Source organism: Salvia hispanica, chromosome 3 (assembly GCF_023119035.1).
Source record: "Salvia hispanica cultivar TCC Black 2014 chromosome 3, UniMelb_Shisp_WGS_1.0, whole genome shotgun sequence".
Taxonomy (NCBI): domain Eukaryota; kingdom Viridiplantae; phylum Streptophyta; class Magnoliopsida; order Lamiales; family Lamiaceae; genus Salvia; species Salvia hispanica.
In genome coordinates, this window is record NC_062967.1 from 28772477 (window position 1) to 28792845 (window position 20369).

The 20369-nt window shown below is 36.1% G+C and overlaps 5 protein-coding genes across 8 annotated transcripts; 3 read left to right on the forward strand and 2 right to left on the reverse strand.

Annotated features, from left to right (window-relative positions):
- Positions 1-581: 581 nt before the first annotated feature.
- LOC125214120 (probable alkaline/neutral invertase B) lies at positions 582-4074 on the reverse strand. 2 transcript variants are annotated; one of them, XM_048115013.1, is made up of 5 exons: positions 3823-4074; positions 2961-3303; positions 1722-2153; positions 1079-1637; positions 582-954 (listed from the first exon to the last, which is right to left on the reverse strand). In XM_048115013.1, exons 1-5 carry the CDS (start codon positions 3888-3890, stop codon positions 659-661), a joined length of 1698 nt encoding a protein of 565 aa, XP_047970970.1. In that variant the 5' UTR covers positions 3891-4074; the 3' UTR covers positions 582-658. The 2 variants fall into 2 exon arrangements, with proteins under 2 accessions (XP_047970970.1, XP_047970969.1); XM_048115012.1 differs by having other exon boundaries at positions 2961-3453.
- A 717-nt stretch (positions 4075-4791) lies between these two features.
- Positions 4792-7390, reverse strand: LOC125214121 (transcription factor bHLH121). 3 transcript variants are annotated; one of them, XM_048115014.1, is made up of 5 exons: positions 7189-7390; positions 6644-6759; positions 5916-6043; positions 5351-5836; positions 4792-5266 (listed from the first exon to the last, which is right to left on the reverse strand). In XM_048115014.1, exons 1-5 carry the CDS (start codon positions 7269-7271, stop codon positions 5114-5116), a joined length of 966 nt encoding a protein of 321 aa, XP_047970971.1. In that variant the 5' UTR covers positions 7272-7390; the 3' UTR covers positions 4792-5113. The 3 variants fall into 3 exon arrangements, with proteins under 3 accessions (XP_047970971.1, XP_047970972.1, XP_047970973.1); XM_048115015.1 differs by having other exon boundaries at positions 5351-5833; positions 7189-7389; XM_048115016.1 differs by having other exon boundaries at positions 7193-7322.
- A 2679-nt stretch (positions 7391-10069) lies between these two features.
- LOC125213319 (translocon-associated protein subunit alpha-like) lies at positions 10070-12995 on the forward strand. The gene is made up of 8 exons (XM_048113797.1): positions 10070-10207; positions 10859-11011; positions 11128-11178; positions 11340-11428; positions 11807-11884; positions 11984-12187; positions 12534-12605; positions 12701-12995. Exons 1-8 carry the CDS (start codon positions 10147-10149, stop codon positions 12749-12751), a joined length of 759 nt encoding a protein of 252 aa, XP_047969754.1. The 5' UTR covers positions 10070-10146; the 3' UTR covers positions 12752-12995.
- Positions 12996-13624: 629 nt separating this feature from the next.
- LOC125213320 (V-type proton ATPase 16 kDa proteolipid subunit) lies at positions 13625-15665 on the forward strand. Its single transcript, XM_048113798.1, has 3 exons — positions 13625-13840; positions 14291-14576; positions 15306-15665. The coding sequence occupies exons 1-3, from the start codon at positions 13762-13764 to the stop codon at positions 15436-15438; spliced, it is 498 nt and encodes a 165-aa protein (XP_047969755.1). The 5' UTR covers positions 13625-13761; the 3' UTR covers positions 15439-15665.
- Positions 15666-16540: 875 nt separating this feature from the next.
- LOC125216887 (V-type proton ATPase 16 kDa proteolipid subunit) lies at positions 16541-18732 on the forward strand. The gene is made up of 4 exons (XM_048118671.1): positions 16541-16783; positions 17401-17686; positions 18359-18491; positions 18577-18732. The coding sequence occupies exons 1-3, from the start codon at positions 16705-16707 to the stop codon at positions 18489-18491; spliced, it is 498 nt and encodes a 165-aa protein (XP_047974628.1). The 5' UTR covers positions 16541-16704; the 3' UTR covers positions 18577-18732.
- The last annotated feature ends 1637 nt before the right edge of the window (positions 18733-20369 follow it).

Genomic DNA, 20369 nt, shown 5'->3' on the forward strand with positions numbered 1-20369 from the left:
TGGAGAAAGCGAGTATTTAATGGGATGACTAATTAGTCTAATTATATATGGATTTTGAGTCAATCACGTCAAACCAATCTTTTTTACTTTTAAATATATTCAATTCTATTTCATGTTTAATTCATTTTTTCATTGATTTTTTATAGTCTCGTTTATTGTTTACCTAGTTGAAATAATCTTGCCAATTTCATTGAGAAAATATATGTTTCAAATGTTGCCAATTTCTTTGAAAAAATGAAGAGTCATTGAAAAATTAATTAGAAACTATTATTGTGTAAATTTCTTTGCCAATATATGTCTTATTTTAATTCATTCGTTATTAAGTATTTCATTTCATTGAGTATATGAAACTCACATCCTAATTCTTTCCATTTACTATATTATTTCATATTTTATAAAACTCGAGCTGCCAGAAAGTAAGATGTTTATTGGTAAACGAATGGAATATTATTTTTGACATGGAGTAATTATTTGTTGCACGTCTAAAAAATCATGCATACGCAATTGCAAGTAAACATAGTTTTTCAAATTCAAGATGTTCAAAAACTAGCAAAGTTTGAGATGGATCAAGTCATCAAGGGTTAGAAATTTCCAAAACTAATCATTCATGGCTAAATGTGAAGGCTTTGATCATACATGAAAGCATTCTTCTTCGTGATCAAGCGGTCCATGACGAGGATCTTCTCAACACAGGTTTGAGATGCTTATCTTCCTCGATGGCTATCATTCCTAAATGCGACGGATCTTCGAGCATCATCTTCGCAACCAAATAGCCCGCGACCGACCACGTCTGGTGCTTCCGTGCTTGCTTCCCAATGTAGCGCCCCAGCTTCCCGTCGTAGTATTCTGGCCATCCATCTTTCGACAGCCTCGTCTCAGCCAGCTCGATTGCTCGCCTAGCTATCTGCGGACGCCCTGTCTTGATGCACGCCGCAGTCAGCAGCCACAGCAGCACTGCAAGTTCAAAACACAGATGATCGAATGTCAAAATGAAACTGTTCTTTTACCCACATGAAACAACGGTAAACCATTTTGTATGAACACAGAAGTCGAACTAAATGGGAAAGTAGGTTTCAACCTGGCCATGATCCACCGTTGTGGTAGCTCCATCTCGTGTTTTTGGGGTCGCTCCCGGTCACAATCCGCCACTCATGATTCTCGATAGCTGGGTAGCAGACTTTGAGAGGCATAGCTCCAACCAACTCCTCCCATCTTGACTCGATGAGATCCATGATTGCAGATGCCTGCTCTTGTGTTGCTAAGGACGAAAGGATCGCAATGCAGTTTCCCAAGCAGAACCAACGGAAATCCATATGTGAAGGGCCTATATTCCCTATGAAGTAGCCTCCATGTAACGGCATGAAATCCATAACCCAGTCGGGCAGTGAATCGGGCATTACGTTGAATTTGTTCACCGCTGTGTGGGAATACTCCTCTGTTTTGTACCTATATATGTCGTTGAGCTGCTTCAAGTCCAGCCAGAAATAGTTCCTCATGTGGTAGGTCAAGGCATGCAACCGCTTCACTATTCGCTCGATAAGCTCCTTCCCTGGCCCATCGTGCTTCAGCAAGAGCATCGCGCATCTTAGAGCCATGAAGAATAAGGCTTGTATCTCAATCGGGTACCCATAAACACCCTAGCATTTGGTCAGAGAAAAACAGAATAAGGAGGCAAGATTAAGAGGACTCGTAAAAGATAGATTTATGGTCATCATGCTCACCATCCTACGATCAATCATCGAGCATCCATCAGCACAGAGCAGAGTAGGGAAGGTGTCGAATCCTTCTGAAAGGCATAAACTCAGTATGAGGCGTATACCGTTCTGGCATTCAGGCTTATCTGCCAAGGATGTATCTCCAGTGGATTTCGTGTATGCTCGTAATAGTATGATCCACCAAAAGCCAGAATCAACTGGAGCCACCCTCCCTATCGCACTCTCGCCAAAATCTGCCATCAATGTCTCAGTATTCCTGATTGGATCGTGCAGTACTTTAAAGCTAGCCGGCATAACACCTTCACCCAACTGGAACCGGTCAATTTTCTTCTCCCACCCTTGAAGGCGAAGGGTCTTTAAAAGAAAGTTTTTGACGACTTCGGGTTCACCATTCATTAGGAAAGCTAATGCGCTTGGAACAAAATCCCTCACAAATACCTGCACATAGGTTATTTATGCTTCAGTAACCATGAGACCAGTTATTGCTTCCACATATTTTAAGATTCCAAGCATTTGCAAAGCAAAAATATCTCACATTACTAGTATAACAGGGCAAATGATGCAGACAGATATATAAGGTCTAGAGATACCTAGACTATTTTAAAAACGCTCAGTAAATTCGTAGCAAGTAATTTCAGGAGTTCCACGAAATAAAAATTTTGGTTTACAAAAAGATGCATACCATATTTTACACCTTTCATCCTACAAGCCCCTCCTCGCCTTAAGCTTCCCCCTATTACCCCCCCAAAAATTGTGCATTGGAAGGTCATTGGTTCCAAAACAATGTTGCACTTTGCAAGCAACTTAACCCATCTTTGTCCACTTCCATCGAAGTTATTTATTTGCATATTAACGAAATCATAAGTCTAATTCCATAGATTCTTGATCTTGTATAGCTGCACTATGTGTTTATATATGTAAAACTTGAGATGATATTCTAGAAAGCATTCTTCCACCTTTTTACAACTCAAAGAGTGAAAAATGCCAACTCTTAAGGTATAAGCTAGACACTCTCATGATCAAACCCTATAAAAACATCGAAGTTTCAGAAAAGAACAGTTACTTAAAAAATTTGTGCATTCTCACCTTCAATTCGCCCAACTCCAGCACCTATGGCTATGAATCTATGCTCTAACAACCAAGTAAAGCATGCACCAAAAAGCATTTACCGCATAAAACGAAATGTGCTCTTAGAGAAAACAACGACACATTCAACAACAAGTAGATAATTTCGGGGCCCTTTACCTGATCGTAGTTGAGTTTTTCATCGGAGTTATCCAATGCAGCAATGGTGCCAACAGGCTGACCACGAAAGAAAACTAATGCTCTCCTCAAATCATCCCACGCCTCGGCTATCATGGGGTGTGGATCAGAGGCCATCATCCCATAGCCAAAATGTGACATGGGAGTATTGCAACCAGACTTTTTGATAGGTGAATACACGCTATCGGGATTATCAAAAGCTCGCCCGAAGTTATCTGCTCTTGAAGATTGATGAGGAGAGAACGGCACAGGCAAATCATTCATCGACCTCTCATCACATGATCTCTGCCTCTCCAGATTCAAAAGCCTCGGACGATCAACAAACCTTGAGAAATCATATTCATCTAATTCATGAGAATCGTTGATGGAATCGCTATTCTTAACACTTCCATTTTGCAGCACATCTGGATTTAGTGTGGACATTTTTGGTAACCCTCAAACTACAAATTCTACTCAATGATGAGTTCTCTGTTATCTGCATTTTTCAATATTCAATTGTATAAGCAAGCAGTAATAGAACCACACACACACTCGCACAGAGTGTAAACACAAAACAGAATACAAACGCACAAAAACAGAAAATCACAAACGAGTAACATATAGCATTTCGAAAACGGATCGATTCCGCTCTGATTTCTAAATTGCGATCACCTTGAATAAACTCGCAATTTTTCTCCAAATCTCAACCAAACAAGTCGAAATCCGTAAAACAAAAACAAAATTGACGATCTAAATGGCATTAGCTGCATAACCAACATTCGAATCAAAACGCATTAGCTACTGATCTTACACGAACTCATTTGATTCGACGTTACAAATTGTAAAAATGAACCAAAATAATCACCTGAAGAAAACGATTGCGGTGAGCTTGGGTATCCTCGAATGACGTCGATACATGTCAATCAAAGGCATGTAGATGTAATCATGTAAACATGCATCGAGAGAGAGTGAGAGGAGAGAGAGAGAGGAGCGCAGGCATGCGAGAAGCGTGAAGGGTTGATGGAAAGAGGGTCAGAGTTGTTTTGTTTGTTTTTGTGCAGCTTATGGGAAAATTGCGATGTAAGTTGGCGATTGTGTCAGCTTGCACACGTGTTGATTGTTGTATTGACTCAAAACTACAACAATAATTGTATGCTTTTATAGCTAGGTTTTAGGTCAAATTTTCCTCTACATAATTTTAGGGATCCGATCTATCGAATAGAAATGATTTGCAGTTTCAACTGAACGAATTAGAGAAAGAGAGATTTATATTTTAATACAAGGAAATTGTTTCTTTACAATGTAAATTTTGCAGATCGACCTTCTTGAAAAATTAGACCATTTTAACAGTTTCATTAGTTCTTTTAATTGGATGAAATTATAACTTTTGCAATGTAAAATCACACTAGTACAAAAAATTATGGTCCCACACGACGTTAGACATCTATTATTCAATAGTATTTTTTAACAAATCAAAGGATGACCATGACATTATCGACCTTATGAAAAATTAGCCCCTTTTGATGGTCTCGTGAGTTCGGTTGTTTTAGAAGAAAGAAATTGCAACTTTACAATGTAATATTTCAAAAAAGAATAATCCCAAGACAATGTCGTTTAACGTATGCTTCAATATTTTTTGGTGGATCGGAGGACAACCATTGCATTTTCCGCGTACCCTTGAGAAAAATTAGGCCCTCGCGACAATTTTGAGGGCGCTCTCCTAAATCCGGCAGACCACCGCTAATTAGATTCAACACATTGAGGCAAATCAAATGTGGATGGAAGCCAACATATGCAAATGAGTATCCTAATGAAAACATAAAAAAAAATGCAATCATCCATAATTCTGCTAAATTTGATTACTACATAGTAGGTTAATCATAATAGCATGCATACATACATACAATGTAACTAAACCATGTACTGTGAACTTTTACATCTTGATCATAACAAAGTGATGGGACTAACCACAATGGTTTGGCTTGGGGAGTGGCTAGCTTAGGCTAACCCAGTAAGAAATGGTTAATTCTGACATAAACATGGTGCTCGACTGCTTGTAGATAGTGCCCGGCCATGAAATGGTCACAGAGAACGACACCAAAAATTAGTATGAACATGAATCACTGTATTGATAAGTGCACTTCACCTTCCTTTAATCAGTCATCTGTTCTTTTGCCGCCAACAATGCTGTTAGAAGAGATAGCGTGCACGCTGTGAGATGACGAACATCCACTAGAAGAAGTTCCGTCTGTGATGCTTGTTTCCTTCCTCGCAACCTTCTTTGCTCTTCTTTGCTTTGAGGGTGAATCCTGCATGATGACAATGGCATCATCTCACAATTTGTTGCGAAATCAAGAACCAATCTAATGCTGGCTTACAAACCACAAGTTTACCTGTTCGGATGTTGATCCGGGTGTTTTGAGCTCGAGATCTGTTGTGATGTCATTTGAGTCATCACTTTTCTCGATTCTACTCTCCACGTCGGATGATTTATTTCTAAGGTCCGGTTTGCTTGAAGCATGAGGCCTGGCACTTTGCTGCATGACTTGAGAGGCATGTTGCGTTGATTGTTGTTCGATCATTGGATTATGGGTCATATAAGGAACATACGTAGAACAAGGATTAGGAACAACTGCAGGGTTTTGGTTCCCATAGAAAGGATAAGGCTGCATGGACGGATGCAGGGGAATAGGTCCAGTTGGTACGGGAACGGGCATTGGAAAGGGATAAGATGATGGATGCATGACAACAGAATGATCCATTCCACCCCATGGATACATGGCCCTCATTCTCTGAAGGTACTGACCATTAAGGTTCTCGATGTCGGATTTAAGAGATGCCTTTTCTTCTCTGAGATCATTCTTCTCCTGGGTCAGCTGCTTAAAACCAGATAAAAGGATTGGTGAGATCTTGTTTGCATGTTCTATATGGAATAAAAAGCTTCTTCAAAAGAATCACCTCGCGTGACTCATCAGTCAGTGCAGCATATTCAGATTTTAGTTTCTCAACCTGAGAAGTCAATTCCTTAAGCATTTGAATTGTATCCGAAAGAATAGAGGCTTTGTCATTTTTAGGCCTATCGGGATCTGCAAATAATGACATGTCACCATATGTTTCTAAGTATGTACAACCAGAGCATGAATAAGCTAGAGCATCGAAATAAGATATGTATATAACAAGATAAATTGATACTTTGGAACTCATGGTAGGAACAACAACCAGATAAACATATGATGATACCAATTACTACTAAGATATGAAAACATTCATCAAAAGTGGTTCACGACTCACGACAGTGATTATGCTCGTGAACTATATCTCTATATTAAAATGAATTAATTATGCAAAACTACATCAGTAAAACTAGGTTTGTTCATGCTCGTAGAGGCTAGGGGGTGTCAGAACTATGAGGTTTGTTATGATTCATTCCCCTCATTTCCTTTTTCTTTGTTGACTGCTTTAACAAAGATATCAATTTCTCCAGGTATTTCAACATATAAAACAGGGCGATCACGATCAATGACAGCTCTCACAAGTTCTTCCATGCTCTACTTAAAGCTTCATTAGACTAGCAGCAATCGCTACGAACATATTAGTTCTTTTAAACGCCATTCACTATTTAACAGGATAATCACAAGGAAAACTATTGCTTATAATTTATATTGAAGAGTCGAAGGAGGATTTACCAAGGGCATTCCCCAGCTCCGTGAATTGTTCATTGAGACGATCCCTCCTCAACTTCTCGCGATCAGCCTTTTGAACTCTCCGAGCACTTACAGTGTCCTTTGCTTCTGGTTCCATTCTTAGATCAAACAAACACGCAAGAAGCAGATTCAGGCCAAAAAATAATGAATCGATTTCAGCACAACAGCATAAAAACACACAACTAGTTTGCATTTTTCATACTGCAACGTCTCATTCTAAAGAAATGCATTATAAGTTTATACATATCAACTGAGGGAAATATATAGCTGCAGAAGACAGAAAATACACCAGATATGAGTTACATGATTCCAACAAATATTTCCACGATTTGGATGAAAACGTTTCCAATCCCAATCAGAAAGCTAATCACTATCAACAGCTTGCCGCTCTCCCAAAACCCCCAAAATTTCCTCAAATCAGCTAAATACTCAAATAATCCACCGATTCCGACTATTTCCAAATACGAGACTGCGAGAATTAGAGAATAAATAAAATAAGAACATCAAAAGGTCAAAAGAGTTCAGACCTACAATCGGGATTGGTGCGCGTCGGCGGGACGCACGCATCGGGCGCGGGAAGAAACAGCGAGTTAGGATTGAGCTGATCCATGCTGGTATAGGAAAAATTCTTCAGATAATACAGTGAGATTTAGGAAAATCTTGAGGAAGATGAGGATTTTTTGCAAACTCTTAGCGCCAGTGGTTTGCCGAGACGACATCGCATTCGCATCTCAGTTGGCGTTATCCCAGATTTATTGTTCAATACGCCCTTGTACTTTTGATATATATGATTTAGGCCCCTAAACTATTCCGAATTTACAATAGTTTACATGCATTAATGCATATGCCTGCCACGGCGGGATCCTGTTAGATTTCTAAGTTATTTATGTCATATGATATGATTAGATAGTTTGAAGTTGTTAAAAGTGTTTTCCAAATTAATTAATACATAGGTTGACTATTGTGTGTCAATTAATGTACTGTTAGATAATATTGTTCTAGGTGGCACTAGATAGTTAAAGGATCGATCTTATTGTCTATCTATGAGGGAACGAGATCCTCTACAGTTGAGGAAATCACAGCATTTGGTGTTGTGGTTGAAACGCACAATTTTGTGTATGAAACGCAAATAATGCGATGTCCTTTTTATTCTTTTTTATATAATATGTTTATCAGACCTTTAAATCTTTAATCTTTCATGCTATTTTATTTCTCTTATATATATAAGCATAGTTTTGCTTTCTGACGTATTATTCAATATATACTAGTACTTTATTTCTTTTTTATATGTTTTATAATTTTATTTATTATATTCACATTAGATATTAAGTGTATGTATGTAAAAAATAAAAATATTAAACAATATATATGATTACATAACATGCATAATATTATACTCCCTCTGTCCACGAATAGGAGTTTTGTTTTTCCATTTTTGTCCATCCGCGAATAGGAGTCTCGATTCATAATTACTATAAATGGTAAAGAGACCCGACATTCCACTAACTCACTCCACTCAGATATCATTTAAAATTTATATATACAAGTGAGACTCATATTGCACTAACTTTTTTCCACCCACTTTTCTTAACATTTTTTAAAACTCGTTCGGATAGGAATGAGACTCATATTTGCAGACATACAGATAGGAATGAGACTCATATTTGCAGACATACAGAGACAAATGTTGTATATATATATATATATATATATATATACACGATTATTAAAATTGGTAAGCATTTTAATTTATAGATCCAACTATATTTTAAAGTATTTTGAATTTTTAAATAAAAATATTACATACCCGGTAAATATAAACTTATCAAATATAATATCTAAGTTATACTTAATATACATTATAGTACAATATAGTATAATAAAAAGATACATATTATATATACAAGATATAACAAAACTATGCTTACAGAAAGAAAATAATAAAACGTAAACCTTAACTAAATATATTATATAAAAAACGAATAAGAAAAGACATGCAACACTTTGTAATAAAAAGGACATAGCATTATTTGCGTTTCATACACAAAATTGTGCGTTTCAACCACAGCACCAAATGCTGTGATTTCCTCCACTGCAGAGGATCTCATCCCATCTATGAGCGTCATCCGAAAATTCCATCAATCGATCATTAATCTCATAGTAGCTCCGACTTTACTCCAAGTGCAATGCAACTATCTCCATCCATGATTTAGCAGAGAAATATCTACGGAGAGAACGAGAAAATGCTTTGAACTTGAAAAAAAAAATACTATTTTAACTCAAACTGTTTTAATTTTGATTGAAAATAACTAAACGTTAGGATCTTTTTAGAAAAATTGTATGCAACTCGTCCTTCTTTTTCTCTTGTAAGTATCGGTGTACCCAACTCTTCGTCATTACAAACCTGGCCATCCTTTCTTGATTCTCGATTTTTCATTGACTCAACATAAATCATCCACCCACGTCATAGACAGTTATCGAGTTGGTCTCTAGCGACTAAAGCCACAACCAACTGAGCTCAAGCTAATGAGTTATATTTTCTAGATCAGTTCTAGTCTACGATCACCTCTTGTCGAAATAGTACCACTTTTACCGATGGATGATTTTTAATGACCAATATTTTAACTATATTTATTTCGAAACATAATTTAATGGCAATAGTCAGGCATCCCCAACACTCTCTCATACCAGAAGGCACAAGCTCCCAAACAATATCATTGTAGTATCAACTAGGTCAACTTATATGATTTTGGATGTTTTAACGACTTGATGTCGTGCTTAAATTCGTCTATTTCTACTTTATTACTAATATTTAGATTCTCATACAACCTTTTATTTTAGCAAGCTATTTTGCTTTTACATTCGATATGTTTTGGTCCATCAACTAACATGGTAGTTTATTTTTCTATTATAAAACAACACACAATCCATGGAATATTCAAATAGATTTCATACAAGTTTTGATTTATATGCAATTATTTACTGATTTAAAAGTATGGCCACCTACGTGTCTATCGTATATTGTTCATATTTTTCAACCAATCATCCTTGTTTTTTACGAATAATTGAAATCGCTTAACTAATTAACAACAACATTCATTTATGATTTTCGACTATCATATCAGATAATTACAATTTCACAAAAAATTTCCGTAATCCGATAACTGTGAGCAAATTCAAACTTCATATTTTCCTCAATTAACTTCTAGAGTCGCGGGACAAACCAAAATTTAACCATAGTTGACAATTTTTCAGCATCCCGATTCCCGACTCTTCTAAATATGTGTTCTTCTTTTTTCACCCCTATAATTAAAATATTTTCAGATTCACCCCTCTTAAATACTAAATTCACTTTTTGGCTTAAAACGTTTTCCCCGTTTTGACCTTTCCGTTGTTGATTACTCCAAGCGTTAAAAATAGAAGTCTAATCTCAGCTGCCTTCACTCAAAACAGTTCTTCTCTTCAGTTTCGGACAAGACTCGACAATGTCGATTAGGGTTTATCTGATCCTATCTCTGCTACTCTTCTCCGCCTCTTTTCTGCAAAGTAATCACTCTGATCCAGATCCATCTCATTTCAACCGCGCCCCCTAGTTTGATTATATTAATTGACTGGGCACATATTGGTTTATATTTTGATTTGTTGTGTGCAATTCCTGTTATGGGAGATTTTTCTACGAATTCCGATTCAACCAGTGATGAATTGGATCAGATCGAGTATTTGGTCTAACGAATTTCTTATTTGCACTTTTTTTCCTGTGTTGTTTGGGATTTGGTTTTATTCAGTAGGTTATATATGGGTAGCCTTTAATTTGATTGAACTCGATTGTGGTTTTGAACGTGTGTAATATTCTGGATTCTACCATATGGATTTGGTAAATTCGATGCTAGTAATATTGATATACTCCCATTTTGGGAGAGAGCTTCAGAGGATAAATGGGAACTGTTTACCTTCAAAACCTTATGAAAAATCTCGAAGTTGTTGTCGCCTTTTTGTTAATCTGCTTGATTGGCTGTTATTCTGTTTCCCTGATTAGTTTGCTCACTGTTTTCTGAATTTTGGATTGGAACTTGCTAAACTTCCACTGCCCCCAAGTTGTCCATTATTTTGTATGATATATAGGATTGAGTTTAAGCACTCAGTGTTCGAAATGAATTATACGTGCTTATTACTGTGTATTGGACTATTGGTCTATAGTTGCAAGATGCGAACCGGATCCTGATGCTGAAGTTGATTCCCACGAGGATGTTGGGATTGTTGGCGAAGACGTCCAAGATTTTAGTGGAGGAAACTTCAGTCCAGCTGCTGGCGTGGAAACCATATGCGTTTTCCCCAATAATCCCTTGAAATGTTAGATATGCTGATCCTCCCCCCTTAATTTCTACATCTGTAATGTTATTTCAAATCTATTATTGGTTTTTGTATTCTGTGAATTGTGTTTGAGATTGGCCCCTTTACTTTTTCAGCTGTAGCAGCTGGAGAAGAAAGTGAACTTCTTGTTGGAATTGGAAATGGGGGTGAGCTGTTGCTAGATAGTTCTGAGTTTCTTTTTTCTGTCGATCATGGTGTGGGCTGTGGCTTTACAGTCTTCGGATGTTTTAGATCTTTGGGGGTTATGCTGTATGTAAACTGGTAGATCTGCTGACAGCTGACTTTAAGTTTGTGTATGGTCATTCAGGAGAATCAAGTATAAATGTTATTGCAATCCAAGCCAGTGTTTATCTTCCTTTCGATCACCGCTACTTGATTCAAAATCTTTCGACCCAGGTATTGTTGCTTTCATTCTTTCCATAATGTTTCGAGCAATCTAGAAAGTTCATCTAGATTTGCCAGCTCTTGGAAGTAAATCAATTCTATGAACTGTTGCATGTGGTTAGGATTCTTATAACTATATTGCACAGCTTTGCTGGCAAGCATCTTTTTTCCATCATGGCAAGCCTTATACCTTTTTTATAATGTACAGCAAAGCTAATAGAATCACTAATGCAGTTTCGTTTTCACCCTTCATAGAAGATATATCAACTCAGCTCTTCGTTTGAGCTTTGCTGGTTTTGATCATTGCTATGCTATGCGAATTGAATCCTATTTCGTGTTAAAAAAGATTTTGGTGATCTCTGATAGTGGACATACATTTTTCTTTACTAGGCTTTTAACAATGCATCTGTTCCTCCGTCAGCTCAAGCAACTTTTCCGTACATTTTTGCTGTCAGCAAGTTCTTACAGGTAACCATGTAAAACTGTAGAAATATACAGTTCGATTTTCCTGCTTCATCTCTTTGTATCATGGACATTGACTTAGTGCCCCTTTTCTTTGTCTTACAGTCAGGTGAATATGATCTTATTGGAACCATCGTTTATGAGATCGACCATAATCCTTACCAGAGTACCTTCTACAATGGAACAATTGAGGTTACTGAAGTAGGCGGTCTGCTGAGTGTTGAGTCAGTGTTCTTGTTTTGTCTTGCTGTAGCTCTCCTTGGCCTTCTTGGGATCTGGATACGCGGCCAGATACAGAATTTCTCAAAGGTGATTATTCTATCTGGCTTCTGCTCTTGTACTCCGTTTGCTCTGCTGCCAAATTTACCCTCTGCGATACACTTTCTCAACGTTTCCCTAAAATTTTGGACAATGTATATCAAGGATCACTACATAACTGCTATTTTTAGGTCAATAATTAATAATTAATGTGTGTGTATGTGAAAAAATCAACTATACCTACATAATATATAGCCTAATGTTGCCTTAATTTTTGTCTAATGGTGTTTGGCTTGAAGATTTAATTAATACTTGTCACTTGCTTCTGATTCTTGATGCTTGAAATACCTTATTTCTCTACGGAAACCTTTATATTGCTTCCTCTTTTGCTGTCTAGAAAACCAAGAGGGTTGCCAAGGTCGAAGTTGGAACTGGGACAACGGATGCCAACACGGATGAGTGGCTCCAGGTTTGCTTCTTTCTCCATACACTTCAAATACACGATCACCCTGCAGAATGTTTGTTTGTCGTGTGTGACCGTTTATCTGTATCCATTATGTATAGGGTACTGCGTATACACAGTCTCAAGCGAACAAATCAAAGAAGAAAAAGTAGATGAGCAGTTGAGTGTAGCCATAGAGGCTGCAATTCTTGTAACAAAGCTTAGTGATCCGACACACGAGGAAAATCAGGAGTAAGCGTAGTAAGTCGCTCTTCGACTAAAAGAATTACTAGTATAGAAAGGACTTACCTTTGCTGTTGTAGCATGAACTTCAATAGTTTCCTTTTTCTTTTGAAGTTTTGTTTAACTAATTTATCGCCAAACTGACTTGCAGTCTAGGGTGGCAGTTTCGCATGAGATTGGGTATTGATTATTTTCATTTTGTCAATTATATTAGTTAGTGAACTTCCAACATTTTTTAGGATAATTAATTGTGGAATTATTTGAAAATTCAATAAATTTGAAATTAATAATGTGGATTACACTAAAGATTCTAAGGAATTTGGCGCCATTAATTGTAAACAGAAACATACTAATTTCTTATGCTTGGTGGATATTGTAGTGTTTATTGTAGAACGAAGTCGACCCTCAAAGTTTGTGTTTTTCTTTATTATTTATATAAATGAATGTTACTATGAAAAATATTGTTATAAATGTATAATAATGAATTGAGTAATTATAGTTTTTCGTTATTTAAATTTTGAAAATCACATAACGTATGGAATACTAAAAAATAACAATTCATTTCGAATACAAATTATTCTATTTTGACTTGGAACCTAACATTTGCTCATTTGATTATCTCAACCATTGGAAAAATTAGAAATAAAATAATTAATTACAGTCATCCATTATAAAATATATACTATTATAAAGTGATGTAACATATTACCCAAATCAAACATTAAATTTACTAAATACAATGGTGACAAGCAAAATTAAATCTATTACAAATACACGGGCCTCTCTCTATAAAAAAATATCTAGAAGAAGCCACGTGTTTATTACTTATCCTCTTCTCTTCAATCATACACTGAGAGAAATCACAGATCGAAGCTCCGAACCCTAGTGATAGAGCTTTTCCCCTGATTTTTGGATTCAGGAGTAAATTCGATCTGCAATTATGTCTTCGACATTCAGCGGCGATGAGACTGCTCCATTTTTCGGATTCCTTGGCGCAGCTGCTGCCCTCGTCTTCTCATGTAAGTCTGTCAGTTTTCGCTCTAATTTTGCCTCTCTACTTCTACGATTTTGCTTTTTTCTGAGAATTTCTGTAAGGATCTTTATTTTTTCAATGACTAGAGGTGATTGATTGATAGTAGTGCCTGTTCGTTCTAAATGCTGCTGTTTTTCTGACTTGTTATAGTATGATGTTTGGTTCAATTAAAAAAGGGACGAAGCTCATAATCACATCACATGGATGTTTTGCACACTGATCTGGTCAATCTCGATCACTGTTGGTTGGGATTCATCTTTATCTGGCTGAGAAATTGTCTACCTTTTCTTTTTCTTAGTGTATTATGTTCGGATTCTGTTGAATTTTTTAATTTCCCAACAATATAGATCCTCTTTTGAAACCTTGTTTCCATGCATTAAATTGTGTTGTGGAATATATTCATTGGGGATCTGGTGTGATGAATTTGTTGTTATAGGTATGGGTGCGGCCTATGGCACAGCTAAGAGTGGTGTAGGTGTGGCATCAATGGGAGTGATGAGGCCGGAGCTCGTAATGAAATCAATCGTGCCAGTGGTCATGGCTGGTGTTTTGGGTATTTACGGTTTGATTATTGCTGTCATTATCAGCACTGGTATTAACCCTAAAGCCAAGTCCTATTACCTTTTTGATGGCTATGCCCATCTCTCTTCCGGTCTTGCCTGTGGCCTAGCTGGCCTTGCTGCTGGCATGGCTATTGGCATTGTTGGAGATGCTGGTGTTAGGTATGGAAATCTTATTACCTTTTGGCCGTAGTGATTATGAATTCTTTTGCTGGACATAATGTAGTGGATTGCCTTTGTTGTTGAATCAACATGTTGGGTTGAATTGATTATTTGATCTATCTGTTTTCTTCTTTTTTTAGTAGTATAAGCAAAACAATGGTTTCAAATTTAGCTTGACTTTTAATTATAGGTGATGTTTCTTCTTTTTTTGTAGCATGAGCAAAACAATGGTTTCAAATTTAGCTTGACTTTTAATTATAGGTGATGAAATAGATTATGCATCAAATCTTTTATCTTCTTTCGTTCTTACTCCTTTCAGCAAATTAAATGTGTCTGATAAATTTCCAGTTTGAATCTAACCTAGTGTAATTTCACTCCATAGTTCCATGTTTGTTGACTTTTGACCTGAATTATGCTATGTAGTATAGTGTGGAAGGATTTTCTGACTGTGCTGTATAACATTCTTGAAACACTTGCCGAGTTGTGTAAGGAGCAAACGATGTGTAAATTTTAGGCTATGGGAACAAACATTTCTATTTGGTTGATAGACCTGAAATGAAACAAAACCTATTTCATATAGAAATCACATGCCATTATCTTCCTACAATACCTTTGTAGATACGTCGATTTACTTTTGGTTACTTTCTTTTTGTTATATAGTGTTGGTATTGGACACTTGAATTATAGAAGTTTCTTCTTCTTTCTTTCTCATAGTAATTTTATTGGCAGGGCCAATGCACAACAACCGAAGTTATTTGTGGGAATGATCCTTATTCTCATTTTCGCTGAAGCTTTGGCGCTCTATGGTCTTATCGTTGGAATTATTTTGTCTTCACGAGCTGGCCAGTCTAGGGCCGACTAGGAAGCACACCATTAATTTAATTCTGTCGAAGAGTATTATAGTAGTCACAGAGTTCAGAGCTTCAACTGTGGCCGGTTTGAAGGAACCATGTTGTTCTACGATTAGTTTGCAGGCTTGATGATGATGATGATGATGATGGATTTATTTTTGTTTCTTGCTGCTATTTGTATACAATTAATGGTTTTATGCAGAATAAAAGCTTGTAGAGCTGTTTATATCGAATTCAATTGATCTGTGTACCTTGGAGTTGTGTTATGCAGACATTTTATAAGCCATGGACGTGGAAATTAATATTGTTCATCTTATTAGGGCATCAATAAAGAGACGTTTAGTTAAGTCAAGCATCATGTCTAGTTAGTAAGATGTTTCACCTTCATCTAATAGGGCCGGGGTTCAGTTAATATGGGATAAATGAAGAATAATTACTGATCCGCTTTAAAAACATCACTTTTTCTTCATTGTTTACCACTCGCACCTCAAAGTTAGATTGAATGAGTTTTGAGCTCGAGTATTCGATGCTCGTCCCTCGTTTGAGAGCTCCTTCGCCACAATCCTTTTTTTCAGTGGTTGATGATGCCCTTAAGTACCTAGATTCATGTAAGTCATGTTCACGCCTCCTCGACGAGTAGGAATTTATCTACTCCTTTAGCATCAAGATCTCTTTTTCTTTTCTTTTTTTGTCAAAATCGGTGGATTCATCGACAATTAATCCCGTTAATGATTTATAGACATCTCAGAGGACGTGACATCTGACTAAAAAATTTAAAACCGCTTCGCATCCAAAGTCAAAAATCAATCCAAGTGCATCAAATTCTAGTATTATAAGAAATCCTCTTAGTTTCTCAATCTTTCCCATATCACATCAGACATTAAATTCAACATTTACACAATTGAGACATTCAAAATCAAATATAACATCAGCGACAAACTTTTATTTCAATTTTTTTATTTTATCATAATCAAATGTATTAAGCCTAATACACGTAGATACCAACAATTAACATATTTTTCAATTATTTAAATGGGCCTTGAAAATTCATAATCTAGCCCATTTTAATTCATGGCCTTTCAAACTCGTAAAAGGCATATAAAGAATCAAAAAAACGAACAAGCCACGTTTTAACTGATCATCTCTCTCTCGTGCATTCTTCAACGACATTAGCTGTTTCTACACCGATCACACACCACAGATCTGAGCTCCCAACCCTAGCGATACAATTCTCCCCCATTTTTTTTTTATTTCAGGAGTAATTTCGATCTAAAACTATGTCTTCCACGTTCAGCGGCGATGAAACTGCTCCCTTCTTCGGATTCCTTGGCGCAGCTGCTGCCCTCGTCTTCTCATGTAAAATTTCCGATCGCGCCTTATATTGCTCAGTTTTTGCTCTAATTTCGCCATTCTAATTCAAGGATTTTCGCTTTCGTTAGAATTTGTTGTTCGGATCTGTTTTGGATCAATGTCTACAGGTTATTAATTGATGGTAGTGTGATACTAGTATCAGCTTATTTGATCTCATGTTAATTAGCTGTTAACGTTGAGGAGTATCTGTTTTTCTGAGTTGTTGTGATCTTTAGTTACAGTTCTTTCATTAACGAATCTGTAATCCACATAGATGTTTAGTACTATTTTGCACACTGATCTGGTTCAGCTGGATCACTCACTGTTGGTTGAGATTCATGTCTATTTACTGCTTTCTTTTGGCTTAGTAACTGTAATCAGCGGTTGTTTCTATTAATTTACTATCATGTTTGAATTCAGCTTAAATTTCATTTTCCTACAATACTGCTCTTTGGTTCTTCTCATATCTTCTTACGAAATCTTGTTTCCATGCCTTAGATTGTGTTCTGGAATGTCCAATACTTATACTAGAACTATATTTTTGTATCGTAGTATGTTGTAAGTATTAGATTGGTAGCCTATTTGTTGGGAATCAGGATGTAATGATGATGTTGTTGTTATAGGTATGGGTGCGGCCTATGGGACAGCTAAAAGTGGTGTAGGTGTGGCATCAATGGGAGTTATGAGGCCAGAGCTGGTAATGAAATCGATTGTACCGGTGGTCATGGCTGGTGTTTTGGGTATTTACGGTTTGATTATTGCTGTCATTATCAGCACTGGTATTAACCCTAAAGCCAAGTCCTATTACCTTTTTGATGGCTATGCCCATCTCTCTTCTGGTCTTGCCTGTGGCCTAGCTGGGCTTGCTGCTGGGATGGCTATTGGTATTGTTGGAGATGCTGGTGTTAGGTATGGAAATTACATGAACTCTTGGCTGTAGTGATTGTGAATTCTTTTGGTGGACAGGATGTAGTCGATTGTCTTTATGGTTGAATTAACATGTCAGGTTGAATTGAAATGAATGAACTGTTTTCTCTTTTTCTTTGTATAAGCAAGAAAATGGTTTCAACTTAAGCTTGACTTTGATAACAAAGGATGGAAATAGATATAGGATCAAATCAATGTTCTATTTGTCAGTTTATTTCATCTTGTGCAATTCTTATAACTTAATAGTTGTCCCTTTTCAGCAAATTAAACAGTTAATGAATTTCCTGTTTGAAACTGAATTAGTGTAATCTCACTGCATAGCTCTTTCGGCTCATTATGTCATAGTATGGAAGGCTTTCCTGATTATGTGCCATATCACATTCATGGAACGAGGTCTCATTTGTCTGACAAGCTGATTTGTGTAAGGAGCAAATAAGACATCGATTATTATGCTATAGAATGACATATGTCTATTTTGGTTGATTGGCCTGAAGGACCCAAAACCTATTGCATATAGAAATCACATGGCATGTTAATCATGTTATCTTCCTACAATACCTTTGTAGATATGACTTACTTTTGCTTGCTTCTTCTCTTTCGTATACAAATCTTCATATCCTATTATAGAAGTTAACCATTCAATTTTACTTGCAGGGCCAATGCTCAACAACCAAAGTTATTTGTGGGAATGATCCTTATTCTCATTTTCGCTGAAGCTTTGGCGCTCTACGGTCTTATCGTTGGAATTATCTTGTCCTCGCGAGCAGGCCAGTCTAGAGCCGACTAGGTAACACGCTATTAATTTAATTGCATTTGAGAGCGTATATAGTACTCCTGGAGTTCAGAGCCTGGAGAAATTTCAATTGTGGCAGGTTGAGGGGAACCATGTTGTACTGCGACTACTTTTCGCGGTTGATGATGCCGGATTATTTTGTTTCTTGGTGCCGTTTGTATACAATTATTCGTTTTCTGCAGAATAAAAGCTTCTTTGAGAGCTGTTTATATCTGATTAAATTGATTTTGTGTTATCTTGGAGATGTGATATGCAAACGGATTATAAGCCTTGGACATGGAATCATGAAAACCATGAAAATAAAGTAAATAGTAATTATGACTTTTTTATTTACTCAATTTCAATAATCCTTAGTACTACTATAATTATAGACTATTTTCAACTCTTCCATTTGTCAAAATTTTTGAGTTATTATTAATGTGATGGGAGGGATTACTTTATATTTCTAATATGATGGGAGGGATTATTTTATATTTCTAAGGTGGTGTTCGGTTTCCTAGATAAAATAATATCAAGATACAATTTAGGATTGAGTTGTGAGACCATAATTATTCATATATGATTGAATTATGAGATTGAATCTCATTGACTTTATGTGGAATAAGTCTACTTTGTTTTTATGCACATGGCATTGGAAATATATATCTACCTATCAATATAAACGTGCTTTGTTTTTATTCCCATGCCAGATAATTCATGTTTATCCATAGTTTTGTCTCTCCTAAGTCTCCTTAATCCAAGTTCAACCACTCAAGAGAATCAGACTAATATGGCCTCCCTCTCTTTTCTGTTACTCCTATTAATTGAAAATATACTGTAATTGGTTGGATAGTCTACTTGGTATCTACTACTAATAAACATCGCGATTGATGAAGTTATTTCATAGTAATAATCATATAGAGTTATTTTTTTAATTTCTTATAATTGTATGTTGCCTGAAGTATTGGTTGTTGAAAACAATATATAACCCATTAACTAACAAGTAACATCATTGGCTTAATTTGGAATTCTGCAATATAATTTCACATTGCATTATAACAAATGCAAAAAGCACTACATCCCATAGGTTATTCTTTTGTCGATCAAATTCCACATGTAAATTTAATTGCTTCTTGCTTAAAGCATAAAAACTAAACCATCCAATGATCAATTAAAAATTGACTCAATGATGAAATATAACTTAATTAGAAAGATGCTTATGTATCAACATATAGATCGAGGTTCGAGTTACGCAGATGTGGGAGTGTAACTCGCAAAGCCTATTTCACAGTACTCACTAGTTATTATCTATATATTTTTTATCCTAAAGAAATACAATGAGACATAGAAAACACATAGAAGGAAATATATAAAGTTCTACAAAGACTCATTAACTTCCCGTAACAATATCAAAAATTATTCTCGCATCAGATCATAATACACGTGGTTATCGATAATGATGAATTCAACCGTAGATCAAAACAATTTCTAGAATCACACCACACAAGTAAGATCTCTATCTAATTAACTGCTCTACTACTACTACTACTACTACTATTATTATTATTATTATTATTATTATTATTATTATTATTATTATTATTATTATTATTATTATTATTCTACGACTATATCCATTTCCTTAATTCATGTACTATCATAAATTCATAATCATTATATGAAACAAGAATTCTAACTACAAAATACTTCATTTGTCCCACAATAATTGTCACTCTTTTCCATTTTGGTCTGTCTCACAATAATTGTCACACTTCATTTTTATCATAAATGATAAGTAGGTCTCACATTCCACTAACTCACTTCACTCACATTTTATTATAAAACTAACATGAAAAAATGGATCTCACATTCTACTAACTTTTCCAACAACTT